General features: G+C 37.5%; 1 protein-coding gene across 6 annotated transcripts in view; it reads right to left on the bottom strand.

Annotated features, from left to right (window-relative positions):
* Positions 1-18,369, bottom strand: part of SMARCAD1 (SWI/SNF-related, matrix-associated actin-dependent regulator of chromatin, subfamily a, containing DEAD/H box 1) — a 90,959-nt gene that overhangs the window by 33,976 nt on the left and 38,614 nt on the right. For 4 of the 6 annotated variants that reach the window (XM_061419645.1, XM_061419646.1, XM_061419650.1 and 1 more), the window contains 3 exons: positions 17,625-17,796; positions 14,606-14,672; positions 7,428-7,531 (listed from right to left, as the gene is read on the bottom strand). In XM_061419645.1, the coding sequence (XP_061275629.1) occupies positions 7,428-7,531; positions 14,606-14,672; positions 17,625-17,796 (343 nt within the window). The remainder of the gene's footprint in view (positions 1-7,427; positions 7,532-14,605; positions 14,673-17,624; positions 17,797-18,369) is intronic. The other 2 variants (XM_061419648.1, XM_061419649.1) reach the window with 1 other exon arrangement.

Genomic DNA, 18,369 nt, shown 5'->3' on the forward strand with positions numbered 1-18,369 from the left:
AGCATGATATTACTGGGTGATAAAATATTTTGGAACTAGATAGAACTTATATTTGCAAAACATGGGTAATGTACTAAATGCCACTGAATTTTTAATGGTTAATTTTATGCTATGTGAATCTCATCTAAAGAAAAAAGTTATTTGGAAAATAGTAACCAGTCCATCCTAGAGGAAATCAGTCCTAAATATTCATTGGAAGGACTGATGCTGAAGCTGAAACTCCCAATACTTTGGCCACCTGATGCAAAGAACTGACTCATCTGAAAAGACTGGAATGATTGAAGGCGGGAGGAGAAGGGGAAGGCGGGAGGAGAAGGGGACGACAGAGGATGAGATGGTTGGATGGCATCACCAACTCAATGGACACGAGTTTCAAATAAGCTCCGGGACTTGGTGATGGACAGGGAAGCCTGGCATAGAGCAGTCCATGAGGTGGCAAAGAGCTGGACATGACTGAGTGACTGAACTAAACTATCTTTTGCGAATTAAATATATTGAAGCACATATTAAACATTCAGGAGGTTGTGTGCCTATCATTTGCTCTTTGATCTTGGACCCCACACTTCTGTCAGCTCTGCTAATCCCTGATGACTGAAAATACCTATGTAGTTCAGTGGTTATTCTGGAGCTTCACAGAAGCCAGGTGATACATGAACTCTGGGCTCAAATCATATCAGTGGGCCCAAGAGTTATGAATCAATCCTGCAGTTACACTTCTAGTTCCAGAATGTAGAGTCGGAACTGACATATTTGGCACTGGCAGAAATTCCACATCAGCTCCTTGACCGATGGAGTAAGGTCCATAGCGGTATAAAATACTAAATCTAAGGCCCTAGAACTGTCCCTCTGACAAAGTAGCAACAACCATATTACTGAAGGAATTGCAGAGATTGGCACCACCATCCCAGATCCCAATGTAATGTGCCTCCTTGGCCTATATGAAAGCGAAATGAGTCTTAGAGAATTATTTTAGACTATCATACGCAAACAACAGGTGATGACCCCACATGCAGCTGCTATACAAGATGTATTTTTACTGGAGAAAATCAATGTAACTACACATTAGTCTAGTAGTAATTAAGGAAGACAAGAAGAAGCTATTTTCACCTGGGCAGGGTAAGTGATGAAGGTGCAGGGTAAGTGATGAATACACCTTCGTGCTTTCAGGGCTATAACTCTCAACTCTTTTTCAAAAAATACTACCCAAGGACTTTGATAGTTTTGCAGAGTCCACAGTGTATCACTTTGGTCCTTTACACTGAAGACATCACGTAAGTTGGACTTAACAAGCAGGAAGTAGTGGTTGTTTTTAGATGGCCTTAGTAAGATATATGGAGAAGGCAATGGCACCCCACTCCAGTACTCTTGCCTGGGAAATCACAAGGACAGAGGAGCCTGGTAGGCTACAGTCCATGGGGTTGCTAAGGGTCGGACACGACTGAGCAATTCACTTTCACTTTTCACTTTCATGCACTGGAGAAGGAAATGGCAACCCACTCCAGTGTTCTTGCCTGGAGAATCCCAGGGACAGGGGAGCCTAGTGGGCTGCCGTCCATGGGGTCGCACAGAGTCGGACACGACTGAAGTGACTTAGCAGCAGCAGTAAGATATATGCATGCTAGAGTGGAAAATACGCTGAATGCTCAGTCTCTCAGTTATGTCTGACTCTTTGCAACTCCACAGACTACAGCCTGTCCAGGCTCCTCCGAATTTTTCAGGCAAGAACACTGAGCAGGTTGTCAAGTCCTACTCCAGGGGATCTTCCCAACCCAGGTACTGAACCATGTCTCTTGCATCTCCCAGAACTGGTAGGTGGATTTGTTACCATTGCGCCACCTGGGAAGCCTACCACCCTCAAATTCTGAGGTCCACCACTTTCATTAATTATATGGGGGTTCAACGTGAAGCATGCTGCAAATTTCACTCTGAAAAGAAAAAACAAAAGACAAATGAATGGCTGGACTTGCTGCCTCTGAGAAAAAGGTACAACACTTTAGTCGGCCTCTTGGGATGCTGGAGGCAAGGTACACTTCAGTTCAGTGTATGCTGCTCTGTTAGGAATGGGGCCTAGATTAAGAGAAGGCTCTGGCGTAGGTCCAGGATGCAATTGCCACTTGGGTTTTGCAACCAGCCAGTAGATGCAATGCTTATCAAAGAATCTGTGGCTCATGAGGATGTTGCATAAAGTCTCTGGCAATTCCCAACAGGAAAATTACAGCAGAGACCCATATGGCTTCAAAGAAAGGTCATGTCCTCTTCTGCTGACAACTACAGGCTGTTCCGCTATAACATGACACATCCATTTGCAGAAATTATTGCACTACGCAAAATCATGAAAATAAAAAGCCACTGGGCTGAGGAAAATTGTGTTAGAGGTATCACATTCAAGAACTTCATTCAGTTCAGTTCAGTTGCTCAGTCGTGTCCGACTCTTTGAGACTCCATGAATCGCAGCACGCCAGGCCTCCCTGTCCATCATCAACTCTCGGAGTTCAATGAGACTCACGTCCACCGAGTCAGTGATGCCATCCAGCCATCTCAGCCTCTGTCGTCCCCTTCTCCTCCTGCCCCGAATCCCTCCCAGCATCAGAGTCTTTTCCAATGAGTCAACTCGTCGCATGAGGTGGCCAAAGTACTGGAGTTTCAGCTTTAGCATCATTCCTTCCAAAGAAATCCCAGGGCTGATCTCCTTCAGAATGGACTGGTTGGATCTCCTTGCAGTCCAAGGGACTCGCAAGAGTCTTCTCCAACACTCCAGTTCAAAAGCATCAATTCTTCAGCGCTCACCCTTTTTCACAGTCCAACTCTCATATCCATACATGACCACTGGAAAAACCATAGCCTTGACTAGATGGACCTTTGTTGGCGAAGTAATGTCTCTGCTTTTCAATATGCTATCTAGGTTGGTCACAACTTTCCTTCCAAGGAGTAAGCGTCTTTTAATTTCATGGCTGTAGTCACCATCTGCAGTGATTTTCGAGCCCCAAAAAATAAAGTCTGACACTGTTTCCACTGTTTCCCTATCTATTTCCCATGAAGTGATGGGACTGGATGCCATGATCTTAGTTTTCTGAATGTTGAGTTTTAAGCCAACTTTTTTACTCTCCTCTTTCACTTTCATCAAGAGGCTTTTTAGTTCCTCTTCACTTTCTGCCATAAGGGTGGTGTCATCTGCATATCTGAGGTTATTGATATTTCTCCCGGCAATCTTGATTCCAGCTTGTGTTTCTTCTGGCATTTCTCATGATGTACTCTGCATATAAGTTAAATAAGCAGGGTGACAATATACAACCTTGACGTACTCCTTTTCCTATTTGGAACCAGTCTGTTGTTCCATGTCCAGTTCTAACTGTTGTTTCCTGACCTGCATATAGATTTCTCAAGAGGCAGGTCAGGTGGTCTGGTATTCCCATCTCTTTCAGGATTTTCCACAGTTTATTGTGATCCACACAGTCAAAGGCTCTGGCATAGTCAATAAAGCAGAAATAGATGTATTTCTGGAACTCTCTTGCTTTTTCCATGATCCAGCAGACGTTGGCAATTTGATCTCTGGTTCTTCTGCCTTTTCTAAAACCAGCTTGAACATTAGGAAGTTCACGGTTCACATATTGCTGAAGCCTGGATTGGAGATTTTTGAGCATTACTTTACTAGCGTGTGAGATGAGTGCAATTGTGTGGTAGTTTGAGCATTCTTTGGCATTGCCTTTCTTTGGGATTGGAATGAAAACTGACCTTTTCCAGTCCTGTGGCCACTGATGAGTTTTCCAAATTGGCTGGCATATTGAGTGAAGCACTTTCACAGCTTCATTTTTTAGGATTTGAAATAGCTCAACTGGAATTCCATCACCTCCACTAGCTTTGTTCGTAGTGATGCTTTCTAAGGCCCCCTTGACTTCACATTCCAGGATGTCTGGCTCTAGGTCAGTGATCACACCATCGTGATTATCTGGGTCGTGGAGATCTTTTTTGTACAGTTCTGTGTATTCTTGCCACCTCTTCTTAATATCTTGTGCTTCTGTTAGGTCCATACCATTTCTGTCCTTTATCGAGCCCATCTTTGCATGAAATGTTCCCTTGGTATCTCTAATTTTCTTGAAGAGATCTCTAGTCTTTCCCATTCTGTTGTTTTCCTCTATTTCTCTGCATTGATTGCTGAGGAAGGCTCTCATACCTCTTCTTGCTATTCTTTGGAATTCTGCATTCAGATGCTTGTATCTTTCCTTTTCTCCTTTGCTTTTCGCCTCTCTTCTTTTCACAGCTATTTGTAAGGCCTCCCCAGACAGCCATTTTGCTTTTTTGCATTTCTTTTCCATGGGGATGGTCTTGATCCCTGTCTCCTGTACAATGTCACGAACCTCATTCCATAGTTCATGAGGCACTCTATCTATCAGATCTAGGCCCTTAAATCGATTTCTCACTTTCACTGTATAATCATAAGGGATTTGATTTAGGTCATACCTGACTGGTCTAGTGGTTTTTCCTACCTTCTTCAATTTAAGTCTGAATTTGGCAATAAGGAGTTCATGGTCTGAGCCACAGTCAGCTCCTGGTCTTGTTTTTGTTGACTGTATAGAGCTTCTCCATCTTTGGCTACAAAGAATATAATCAATCTGATTTTGGTGTTGACCATCTGGTGATGTCCATGTGTAGAGTCTTCTCTTGTGTTGTTGGAAGAGAGTGTTTGCTATGACCAGTGCATTTTCTTGGCAAAACTCTATTAGTCTTTGCCCTGCTTCATTCCGTATTCCAAGGCCAAATCTGTCTGTTACTCCAGGTGCTTCTTGACTTCCTACTTCATTAGTGACCCATTAAAAAAATAGAAGAAAATCTTAAAAGAAGGATAGTGCAATTTTACACATTAAATGATTAAGAAATGCATAAATACTCCAATAAGTATGAACTCAAGTCTGCTTGGAATGTGAGCACTGGAAGGGCTATAGTTTATGAGTTACTATGAAATAGTAGATGAAGAGTTATTTGAAAATTAGCAGCAATGGAAAGACATGCCTCACTGTCTTTGTGTCATCTCTACTATATGGCTGAAAATGTAAACATTAAGTTAAAAATAAGCAAATAAATAAAATCAATAAATTTCAGCTACTTTGCTAGCCTCCTGTTCTCATATTAAAAGTGCCTGGAAGGTTGAAGATTCAACTGCATGCCATGCACAACTCGCCTACTATGTTCAGCATTAAAACCAAATTTGTATCTTCACATCAGTATAATTGTTTTCAATAACGTTTAAAACACCAGTTAACATTGCTAATCTGTCATGGTATAGGTTTTTGAATTTCACTGTCACTGTCCTTAACATCATCTACATTAACATGGTATCAGCAGGAAGTCTTTTGTGGTGAGATAAACAGGTTGGGACCCTAGCTCTTCAATATTCTCATTTTCTATCTCCTCAAATCCAATCTGTTTTCCGAAACCAACACTTGTGAATTTAAAACATTTCTCTGAGGGTTCAAGTTCTTCAAAATCACAAGTCACTGTGAAGAAAAATTTTCCACAATACATAATGCACTCTTTTGTCATCAGTCTAGGCTTCTAAAAATGGTGGCAATGACTACTCCAAAGTTAAGTTTCTCAAAATTCTAAAACCATATTTGCATCCTCACCTTCAATTACAGTAATTAGTATTTTAAATGCTCACTTTAAATAGTAAGTCATAAATGCTGCTAACACATTTTTACTAAAAGACTGTATCAGAGAATGGTTTTTGGAGGCAAAAGAAAAAAAAACTGGGGTTGAGTTCAGCTTCTGTAGAGGGATAGGCTTGATAAAGCTAAATGTTTTCATTTGGGTCCTGTTTTTGCAATAATTCGCTATAACAGAGAAGAATTAAGTAAATATATCAATGCAGATTTGGCCGGTCCATCCATTTTTGCTATAGCTAGTGCATGGGGTCTCTAAGAGTTGGATATGACTGAGCGACTTCACTTTCAGTTTTCACTTTCATGCATTGGAGAAGGAAATGGCAACCTACTCCATTGTTCTTGCCTGGAGAATCCCAGGGACAGGGGAGCCTGGTGGGCTTCTGTCTATGGGGTCACACAGAGTCGGACATAACTGAAATGACTTAGTAGCAGCATAGTGAACTCCAAGACTGACTTGAACAATTCTCTTAAGAGGTTCCATTTGTTAAGTGATAAACTACCACTGGGCTTCCCTGGTGGCTCAGTGTTAAAGAATCTGCCTGCCAGTGCAAGAGAGGTGGGTTAGATCCCTCTGTTGGGACGATTCCCTGGAGAAGGAAATGGCAACCCAGTCCACTATTCTTGCCTGGGAAATCCCATGGACAGAGGAGCATGGTGGGCTCCAGTCCAAAGGGTTGCAAAAGAGTTGACACAACTGGCAACTAAACACCAATAACCAAACTACCACTGGCTTCAGCTTCAAATCTCTATCTGGAGTTGATGCTGAACATGACAACACTGGTACTTTTAAAAGCTTTAAATTCTAGAGTACATTTTCTGTCTTTCAGATTTGAGTCCTTTGATGCATGTGTTCATCAACAGATCTTGTTTCACTGATCTTACCATGTGTCTCAATTCCTAGATGCAGCTGGCTTACAGAGCAGTGGTATCACTTAATGAAAATTTAGAATGTGAATTTGTTGATAACACCCCACAAGGCTAACATGCTATTCAACAGACGTAAAAGCAAAGTGAATGCTTTGAATCAGCCATCAATAAATACAATGCTATTTCTTCCATGGCCGTTATACACAGGTTTATAAACTAAAATGTGGGCCTACTCTCTTATACTAGTGGTTATTCAAACCTAAAACTCAGAATTTTTACTTCCTACCATGGGAAGAATACTTCTATGGAGGGATACAACAGCTATCCCATTAAATTAAGGTGGAGACTAAATCAGGCAAAGAAAGGGGTTACTGTGCTAATTGGGGTGACTGACTTTGATCGCCAAAAAGAAATTGTGCTGTCATGAATGCAGACATGGAAGACTATGTCTAGATTCACTGGGAGGCCTCTTAGTAGATTTATTTCATAAAGTAAAAGTTAATAGAAAACCACAATAACCCAGTAAAAGCATAACTAATATTATTTTCAGATAAGCAGTTAAATATCAAAGGAGTCATCTATAGGAATTATAAGTAGTTGTCACCGAGGAGTTTGAAATAGTGCTGGTGCTAGTAACAACTGTTTTATGTAAGCATTGTACAATTATATGTATATACACACACATTTTACAAGATAAAATTTAAAGTATGTTTTTCCCAAAAGTTACTTTACTACACCACTAGAATATTTTAAAAATCAGTTTTATAATTCAGAGATAAGCAATTAATACTTCTGTGTGAGAGAAGACTGATTCACTGAGATGTATTTTTGTAAATTCAGATTCAACATAGTCTGTGCTTAAGTAGCTAATTTTGATGCTGCAATTCAAATGTAACTCACATGATCCAATCTCTTCTTTTTCATAGATTGATCATCATTAAATTCATCTTCCTCAAATGGCTCTGAAGAAGAAGATAATTTTCTTTTCCTGGGTCCACCACCTTCTAAAACAGACAAGGACATGCAAAGTTCACACTGATATAATATAAGAATCATTAATGTAAAAAAAAGGGCAAACTACACTTAATAGTTCTCTTGATATCAGGACAGTATTATTTCTTCTACATATGACATACATGCAATAAATGTTAACTGCATTGAAGGAAAAATAAAGAGATCCTTTTCAGACTTTCAAAAGTAGAAATCACTGTAAGACTACATATTTCTAAACTATCACATTATTTACTGCTAATGATATATATCTTTGAACTGACAAGTAATTCTATAGTAGAAAGAAGAGGTTCTCCTCAATGACTGAATGTTCAGTAGTGAAAAAAATTGAGCCCATCAGCTTATCTGAATAGCATCAAATAATTGTCAATAATTAAGTATCTACTATGTACCAGGCTTTGCAGTGGGCTTTTATAAACAGCTGTTTCATTTACTTTCCACAACAAATCTACCAAGTAAATACATACTCATTTTACCAATTAGGAGGAACTGAGAAACAGAGAAATCAAGAGATGAATGCTTTTAACCTAAAAACAAGAGAGTACAGAACAAGAGAGTGCTGTACAACAGTAATAGGAAATGTGTACATTCTGTCACGACTGATAGAAAAACTCCATCTACATGATTTGGAAAAGCTATGTTACTTATGTTTTACTTTGTATACATTCATATACTTCTTCAGTACCTTCACTCTCAGAGAGCAAATTCCAGAGACATACTGCAGTGCTTGTAAGAAAGTATTTGCTGAAAGCTTACAAAGGTTTAAGAGTTCAGTATTAACTGTATCAGTACCCTAACTATGCAGTTAGAAATAAAAGTTGTAGGAATATTCAAAATAAGTACAGACACAACAGCTTTTAAGCTGTAAGCATGAAAATGTCATAATACGGCTATAACCAAATTGAATGCAATCAACATTTCAATGTATAATAATTACATGCTTTAAGTATGCATGCTTAAATTTCCCCCACTTTATTTCATAAAGTAAATGTGCATTCTGCATACACCAACTAACTGCTGGCATCCACTCTATCATTACCCACATATTTGCTGGGGTTAAGTGACTACCATTCAATTCAGTTCAGTTGCTCAGTCATATCCAGTAATTAGGCATATTACTAATAACTACCATTAATAATAATATTCTAATATTCAAAGTCTGAAAAGTTTCAAACTAGGTGATTACACCATGTCACCTAGATATGTTTAATCCTTTCTTAAAATAAAGAAAAGCATATTTAAAACATAAAAAGTAAAACATGAAACTGCAAAAAAGAAAATATGAACAAAGAACACTAACAGGCAATTCAATAGGGGAAAAAGAAAGAGAAAAGATGATCAACATCATTAATAACTAAAGACAGGGAAAACACAGTACCTTTTTTTCCATCCTAAGATTAAAAGGAGTAGTAAAAGGAAGTCACAGCATACTGTGGGCAGTCATGTTACAACACTATAAATTGTTATACCCTATCTGGAAGGCAATCTAAATAACACACCTCAGAATTTTAGATGTGTGTGTCTTTCAGTTCAATAATTCTTTTTCCAGGAATTTACTTATAAAAAACTGAGGGAGAATGATTACTTAGGCATACATAAAAATTTTTACCTAAGCATTTAAGTGCCTGTCAATAAGCTATTAGACAAGTCGGAATACACTGTTATAAAGAAATGAGTAGACTTTTAGAAATAAATATGGTTACAAAACAACCAAAAAAAAAAAAAAAAAACCAGAATCACAGTCACATAAAAACGTTTTTACCTACTCTTACACTGACACATATATAGAGAACTAGGGCTTCCCTAGTAGCTCAGATGGTAAAGAATCTGCCTGCAATGCAGGGGACCCAGGTTTGATCTGGGGTTGGGAAGATACCCTGGACAAGGGAATGGCAACCTATTCCAGTATTTTTGGAGAAATCCCATGGACAGAGGAGCCCGGGGAGCCCCAGTCCACGGGGTTGCAAAGAGTTGGACACGACGAGTGACTAAGCACAAACATACAGAGGTGGAAGAATCAGCTAGATTCCGGATGACATCAGTAAATTCATATTTTTACCACTTAAAGTAGGGTAAAAATTTTGGATACCTATTTTTGTCTTTATTAACTTAGTATTCATAAATGAAAACATTCAGAAGGCAATGTAAAAAACATACCTTTATTGTTTAATATGCAGGATGATACTGCATATAAAAGACTATAATTTGTGGTAAAACCAATGTCCAACATCAGAATTTGGAGACTCTTTGTGAACTGTCCAAGGCATTTAAAAAGACCCTCTGTTAGTGAGACAAAGCTGTCATTCTATACATTATCTCAGGAGTGTACCATACTGAAGATGATTGATATGACTATCCTGTCCATTCTAAGAAGCAGCACGGAAGTTTACTTAAACAAGAAAACCTTAATTTCTTCTTTCCTTATAATTTGCCATTTGACAATATCTTCCAAACAAAGAAATAAAATCAAAGTCTAGTACAACAATGACAAGTAAAAAACTCCGCTGAAGTTCAACTTTAATAAGTACTGTAAACTACATGTGGGTAGAGGTTGTGTCCATTTCGTTCCAGCATGTACCCTCCATGCCTAAAACAGAATCTGGCATCCAGTAGTAGATACATACTAAGTATTTGTTTAATAAATAAAGCTGAATAATACAAACTGCTCAAGACAAAAAAAGACCACGCATTGCTGTAGAATAGTTACTTAACAAAGTTTTCATTGGAAAGATTCTGAAATATGAGATATTATGAGGACAAGAAAGAATATGTAAAATCTCCCCAACCCATTTAACAACTCAACAAATATTAACAGGGCCTACAATTTTTCAGAGTTTTTACAGTAGGATACAGTAATGAAGACACAGCTTTCTCTTGTACCATTTCTAGTATCAGACGGCCCTTAAGCACAGAAATGTTAATATGGACTATGCACTTACTATTCGCCACACACTATAACAAGAAATTTGTAACAAGGATCATTGTTTCATAACAACCTAAGAATATCCTACTATTAATATACTATTTTACTACAGAAAGAGAAAACTTAGGCAATGCTGCCCAAGGTTACACAGCTAGTAAGCAAAACAAAAGGAAGAATCTTAATATTCACTGTGGGTAGCAGCCACACACCATACAATACCATTCTGTTGCTCAAACTGGTGAGAAAGAGACTTAAAATATTTCATGTGGAAAACGGAATATTACTCTGCCATAAAAGGAACACCTTTGAGTTACTTCTAATGAGGTGGATGAACCTAGAACCGATTATACAGAATGAAGTAAGGCAGAAAGAGAAAGGTAAGTATCGTATTCTAAAACATATATATATATATATATGCAATCTAGAAAAATGGTACTGAAGAATTTACTTACAGGGCAGCAATGGAGAAACAGACAGACAACAGACTTATGGACGTGGGGAAAGGGAAGGAGAGGGTGAGATGTATGGAAACAGTAACATGGAAACTTACATTACCGTATGTAAAATAGATAGCCAATGGGAATTTGCTGTATGGCTAAGAAACTCAAGCAGGGGCTCTGTGCCAACCTAGAGGGGTGCGATGGAGAGGGAGATGGGAGGGAGTTTCAAAACGGAGGGGATATACGTATACCTATGGCAGATTCATGTTGTGGTTTGGCAGAAAACAAAATTCTGTAAAGCAATTATCCTTCAAAAAAAAAAATTAAAAAAATTTCATGTCAATAAAGTAATATCATCTATGGAATCCAAGCAGGGGGTTAAGATGAGGTAGATAATTGCAGAAGAAAGATAATAGACCCATGAAAACACATTATGGTATTTTCTATTTTTGTATATAATTAAAAAAAAAAAATCCACTTAGGAATATGGGTACATATTCACACTGCTAATGAAATCATAAATTGGCATAACCTTTACAATTAACATTGAAGTACATATTATATTTCAAAATGTGCATACCCTTTGACTCAGCATCCTGGTTTGACGTTTAGGCTACAGAAATAAAACCAAAAAGGTTTACTTGTAATGCTACTTTCTTTTGTATTGTAGTAATGAAATAATGTAAACATCAATGCTAAGTAATAGTCAGATCAGTCACTCAGTCATGTCCGACTCTTTGCAACCACATGAATTGCAACACGCCAGGCTTCCCTGTCCATCACCAACTCACAGAGCTTGCTCAAACTCATGTTCATCAAGTCGGTGACGCCACTCAACTATCTCATCCTCTGTCGTTCCCTTCTCCTTCCACCTTCAATCTTTCCCAGCATCAGGGTCTTTTCTAATGAGTCAGTTCTTTGCATCAGGTAGCCAAAGTATTGGAGCTTCAGCATCATCCTTAGCAATGAATATTCAGGACAGATTTCCTTTAGGATGGACTGGTTGGATCTCCTTGCAGTCCAAGGGACTCTCAAGACCACAGTTCAAAAGCATCAATTCTTTGGCGCTCAGCTTTATGATCCAACTCTCACATCTTTACATGACTAATGGAAAAACCATAGCTTTGACTAGAGATCTTTGTTGACAAAGTAATCTCTCTGCTTTTTAATATGCTGTCTAGGTTGGTCATAGCTTTTCTTCCAAGGAGCAAGCGTCTTTTAATTTCATGGCTGCAATCACCATCTGCAGTGATTTTGGAGCCCAGGAAAATAAAAGTCTTACTGTTTCCATTGTTTCCCCATCTATTTGCCATGAAGTGATGGGACCGAATGCCATGATTTTAGTTTTCTGAATGCTGAGTTTTAAGCCAGCATTTTTGCTCTACTCTTCACTTTCATCAAGAGGCTCCTTAGTTCCTCTTCGCCTTCTGTCATAAGGGTGGTGTCATCTGCATATCTGAGGTTATTGATATTTCCCACAATCTTGATTTCAGCTTGTGCTTCATCCAACCTGGCATTTTGCATGACATACTCCGCATATAAGTTAAATAAGCAGGATGACAATATACAGCCTTGACATACTCCTTTTCCAATTTGGAACCAGTCTGTTGTTCCATATCCGGTTTTAACTGTTGCTTCTTGACCTGCATACAGATTTCTCAGGAGGCAGTTAAGGGAGTCTGGGATTCCTATCTCTTTCAGAATTTTCCACAGTTTGTTGTGATCTACACAGTCAAAGGCTTTAGCATAGTCAATAAAACAGAAGTATATATTTACTGGAATTCTTTTGTTTTCTCTATGATCCAACAGATGTTGGCAATTTGGTCTCTGAATTCTCTGCCTTTTCTAAATCCAGCTTGAACATCTGCAAGTTCTTGGCTCGTACCGTTGAAGCCTCGCTTGGAGAGTTTTGAGCATTACCTTGCTAGCATGTGAGGTGAATGCAATTGTGAAGCAGTTTGAACAATCTTTGGCATTGCCGTTCTTTGGTACTGGAATGAAAACTGACCTTTTCCAGTCCTGTGGCCACTGATAAGTTCTCCAATTTTGCTGCCATATTGAGTGTGGCACTTTCACAGCATCATCTTTTAGGATTTGAAATAGCTCAGCTGGAATTCCATCACCTTCACTAGCTTTGTTCATAGTGATGCTACCTAAAGCCCACTTGACTTTGGACTCCAGGATGTCTGGCTCTAGGTGAGTGATCACACCATCGTGATTATCTGAGTAGTGAAGATCTTTTTTGTACAGTTCTTCTGTGTATTCTTGCCACCTTTTCTTAGTATCTTCTGCTTCTGTTAGGTCCATATCGTTTCTGTCCTTTATTGTGACCATCTTTGCATAACATGTTCCCTTGGTATTCTCTATTTTCTTGAAGAGATCTCTAGTTTTTTCCATTCTATTCTTTTCCTCTATTTCTTTGCACTGATCAGTTAGGAAAGCTTTCTTATCTCTCCCTGCTATTCTTTGGAACTCCACATTCAGATGGGTTTAGCTTTCCTTTTCTCCTTTGCTTCTGTTCTTTTCTCAGTTATTTGTTAAGTCCTCCTCAGACAACTATTTTGCCTTTTGCATTTCTTTTTCTTGGGGATGGTTTTGATCACTGCCTCCTGTACAATGTCACGAACCTCCATCCATAGTTCTTCAGGCACTCTATCACATCTAATCCCTTGAACCTATTTGTCACTTCCACTGTATAATCCTAAGGGATTTGATTTAGATCATACCTGAATGGGCTAGTGGTTTTCCCTAGTTTATTCAATTTAAGTCTGAATTTGGCATTAGGAAGTTCATGATCTGAGCCACAGTCAGCTCCTGGTCTTGTTTTTGCTGACTGTGTAGAGTTTCTCCATCTTTGGCTGAAAAGAATATAATCAGTCTGACTTTGGTATTGATCATCTGGTGATGTTTATGTGTAGAGAAACAATAAATTAATCCTACTGGTGTCAGAGAGGAATGTTATGGAGGTATTTTGTAATTAGATAAATTTTGATTGTAACGACAAGTTATCCAAGATAAATGATCAAATGACTTTTCTTAAAAATGCAAACCAATACTATATTTTGTATTCTAATGATTATATATAGTATTTAGGCTTGCTTTCATTTCTTATTTAGTAGTGGGATTATAGGTTAGTTTTACTTGCTCGGTACGTACACACACAAAAAAATCTAGGCAGCATTTACTGAAAAAAATTGGAGGTGCTTATATAAAAATATTTATTTGGTATTCTAAAAGCGGACTATAGTATAAATGTTTAGTACACAAAGGAATGCTAATTACAAGCTAGGATTTCCTTAAGTTCCTGACTCTCATTTAGAGAAGTAAAACTACAATGAATTAGAAAGGACACTTATTAAAGAACATATATCTCCCAAAACTTCACTGTTAAGATATCTGATCTGCAGAGGACAAGCAAAATTACCAATGAAACTGTCCCCTCCCCTTTTTTGGGAGGGTCAAGAAAATGGAACCTAGAAAATTCAGTTTCCAGGTAAGTAAGACCTCAGGTAAGTTAGTCAGTTAACCTTCTTATTTTTTTAAACCTTCTTAATCTTCACTGTTTTCATCTAAAACCCCTGAAGCTATTCATACTTCCTAAGGTTCCTGTAAGAATTCATGGAGAAGCTTGGTAAACTGATGAGCAATAAAAATGAGAAGATATGTATTATCTTCAACATGGCTTGAAACGAAGTCAGGCATACCTGCATCACCGAACATCAGCAAGGCAGCAGCAATTGCTCCATCCATAGTGCTTGTTGAGTCAATCAACTAACAAAATGAGAAAAGATTGTTTTAAAAACAATACTTTAAGAATTATTTTACAAACTTACCAAATATTTAAATATATTAAATATATAAACCAATATATTAAATATACAAGTAGAGAAATAGCTACATAATAGCTTAATTTCAGTAAGTCAGATGATAAATTTTCAGAATATCTGGTTTGTCTAAAAAGTCTAAATTTATCTATCTTAAAATGTATTTAATGGATTTACTTATCACCGTTATAAAAGAAAAAATAAAACATAGTCAAATATGTACAGTACACTCAAGGTTTTTGTTATTTTAATTGTAAGACTGGGCCTTGAAGTCTCAAAAACTTCCTACCTATGAGTGAGTTCAGGTACTGGGTGGGTGGGGGTGTGTGTGTGTGTGAGAGAGAGAGAAAGGGAGGGAAAGGAAGAGAGGGAGAGGGGAAGGAAGGGAGGGAGGGAGGGAAGGACAGGCACTGATAGGCATTTAAAATAAACTCTGGAATTATTTTTTAAATCTAGTACTTCTCAAGAGGGATAAAGGATTCTTGAAATATGCTCTATTTCTAAATTGCTAAAAACTAAATTGCTTGAATTTACTCAAGAACATATTAATAGATGGCTTACATAATTCACACTTTCAGATTTCAGAACTCCCATACTTTCTCTTGCCGTAGTTTCCTGTACTTCCAATGAGTTATTTGTTTTAAAAAGATCTTAATTTTTAAAATGAGCTATTTTTGCATTAAATTAAAAGCCTCAAAACAAAAAAATAATGCTCTCTTCTATACTAGTTTTCTTCCTCTTGGATCCTCCAATATCTTGTAAGCCTTTCCTCATTTTCAAAATAGACAAAGCATATTCTTATCAAGTGTAGGACTAAGTTTATATTTCAGAGCTCCTTGAATTATTTTATATGGGTCTAAAAGCCTCTGAAGAGTAATTTATAAATGTTATCTTTAAATCTTTTAAAATGATGGGATCACTTGAAATCCAGATTACTTCCAGGGAGTGCTTTGCTTTGGAGCAAGTGTTATGCTAAATTCCCCAAATTTCAAATACTAGTGAAATAGACACACAAAGTTCATGTAGCAATTCAACTTTACCACTGTAATTATAAAATTAGAGATAAATGCTTCTATAGGGAATAAATCCCCTTGAACTACACGAAAAACTGGCACTCAAGCTAAAGTATTTTTAAACTGCGATTTATGTTGACTATTTTAATACTCCACCATGTTTATTCTGTTGAAAGTTCTTTCCAATACTTTCAGTGTTGCTACTAGCGGCTACGTTCTTTCCTTCTTTTCCTATGGGAAAAAAACCCATCAGGAAGCAAGTAACACTACTTGCAGGGGAAAAGTAGACTCAAGATACCATTCAAGTTTCACTGAGCTAACAGTAGAAAGGTTATCAGAATAATTTGGGAAAAAAGAAAGATTCATATTAAATATATCAGAGAACAAAGGAAATAATATAAACTTAAAAGAGTTCAAACTAGCAGGCCTAGATCACTTCTATTTCAGGCATGTTTTGTTTGACTTGAATGGTATTTCTGGTTTTGTCTTTCTTTAAATTAGTTACTATAAAAAGGAATGAAATATGATACAACATGAATGAACTTCAAAGCTGTATACTGAGCACAGAAAGTCAGTTATAAAAGATCACACTGGGATTTTCCTGGTGGTCCAGGGGTTAAGACTGTGCTTCCACTGCAGGAGGCACTGGTCCAATCCCTCCTTGGGGAAACAAAGGTCCTAAATGCTATACGATCAAAAAAGAGAAAAAACATGTATGGTAATGTTCCCACTGATATGAAATGTCCAGAACAGGCAAGTCTATAGAGACAGAGATTAGTGGTTGGCCAGGGAACGGAGATGGGGAGTGACTGCTAATAGGTACAAGGTTTCTTTTTGCAACGATTAAAATGTTTTAAAATTAGATTATGGTGATGGTTGTACAACTCTGTAAATATGCTAAAATCCAAAAAATCAGGTGATCTTTACAGACTTAAACTATATCTCAATAAAGCTCTTAAGTTGATGATCAACACCAAATAAAAATTCAGTCTTTTATTTGAAAATCTGAATTATCTGATAAAAACAGGCTGTCACTGATTTCACATGGTCATATCCTATCAAAGCGAAGCAGCAGCTACCTCTCTTAAAAAGAGTATGTGCCAATATCCACCTTCAAAGTTACCTGCCTAGACCATAGAGATATGGTGCCTTCCACACCTTAGCTTGGGGGAGTGATGCTAGGGATGGTGATGATCAAAACAAAGGTGAAAAACCTATGAACCTGTAATTAAATGATTCCCCGGAGCTCAATCAAATACTAAGTGGCAGAGCTAGGGATAAACTATTTACTAATCTTCAGAGGTTTATTCTCTACCTACAACTTAACTGAACGGAAAATTTTTATTTCCTCTTATAAAAAGAGAGCTAGATAACTGTAACAGTAAAACTACAGCCACTTGTTTTGTTTCTATAGTTCAATCAATATTTCTCAGCAAGGGTGCCACTGGCAGGACTCCTTTTCTGTTACACGGCTGTGTTCTCGGTACTGTAGCGTGTTTAGCATCCCTGGTCACAGGGCACTAAATGTGAAAAGCAACTCCTAATCATTACGGGGAAAATAAGAAGAAAAGTCTCTGGACATTTCTATGTTTCTAGTGAGAAGAGGGTTATCCCCATTTCAGAACCATCCAAACTCAAAAAACTTCACAACCTACATGAGATACAGAGACGCTCAAGTTATTTCATTACTTATAGGTGAATAAACCTCACCTACTGTAAGATTCAACAAGTAAATCTCTGGCATCTGCTTTTATTATCAAATTAATTATCTTCAAACATAAGATATTTTTAGAAAAATGACTATCTACTGAATATAGCACTGGATACAGGAGACATTTTAAGCATCATTACAGCTGTAATAACCAATTACTAGAAAGGGGTATAACCTTAAGTAAATCACTGTCACTTCTTTGTGGAAAAAGCTCCTTCAAGGTCTGAAGTTTAGCATCTTTAAGGTCTTCCAATTCCGAAAGGTCCTCCAATTCTGAAATATCATTATTGTTTCTAGTGGCCATGGTAGGAAGGCCTTGGGACTCTTCATCTTCAGATGGCTCAGAACTAAAAGTATTTTCGGAGGGGAAAAAAACAGTATTTTAATGTATTACTAATGTTATCTCATTATAGATGAATATAACTGTACATATATAATACAATACATTTGCAGTTCTTTTCAATAATAAATGTAATCTGTATCTGTTAAAGATTAAAACAAGTTGTTATTTTTTCCATTTCAGTACAGTTGTACATCTACACTGAGAAAGTCAGCATACTTTGAACATATTTCAAATTCTCTGGGCCAGGATAGAAAAGAACAGCAAAAACGTGAACCATTTTGTTAATATACTCATCCATTGCATACCCAACTTCTCTTTCCTACTTTTTTCACCTGTACCCTGAATAAAAGATGGGTGTTGTCATGTTGTTCCTGAGAAATTATCATGCATACACTAATAAAAATATAAAAGGATTTTCACAGTCTACCTAGGTGATCGAAGTGTTAAAATCAAAATGGTCCATTCAATATTAGACTGTCTACCAAGAACAAAATGTTTCTTTAGCAGACAGGGAGCATTTGTTTTACACAAGGCTTCATCCAACAGCAACTAACTTTAATCTCATTACATTTCAGTT

This window comes from Bos javanicus, chromosome 6, assembly GCF_032452875.1.
Source record: "Bos javanicus breed banteng chromosome 6, ARS-OSU_banteng_1.0, whole genome shotgun sequence".
NCBI classification, from domain to species: Eukaryota; Metazoa; Chordata; class Mammalia; order Artiodactyla; family Bovidae; genus Bos; species Bos javanicus.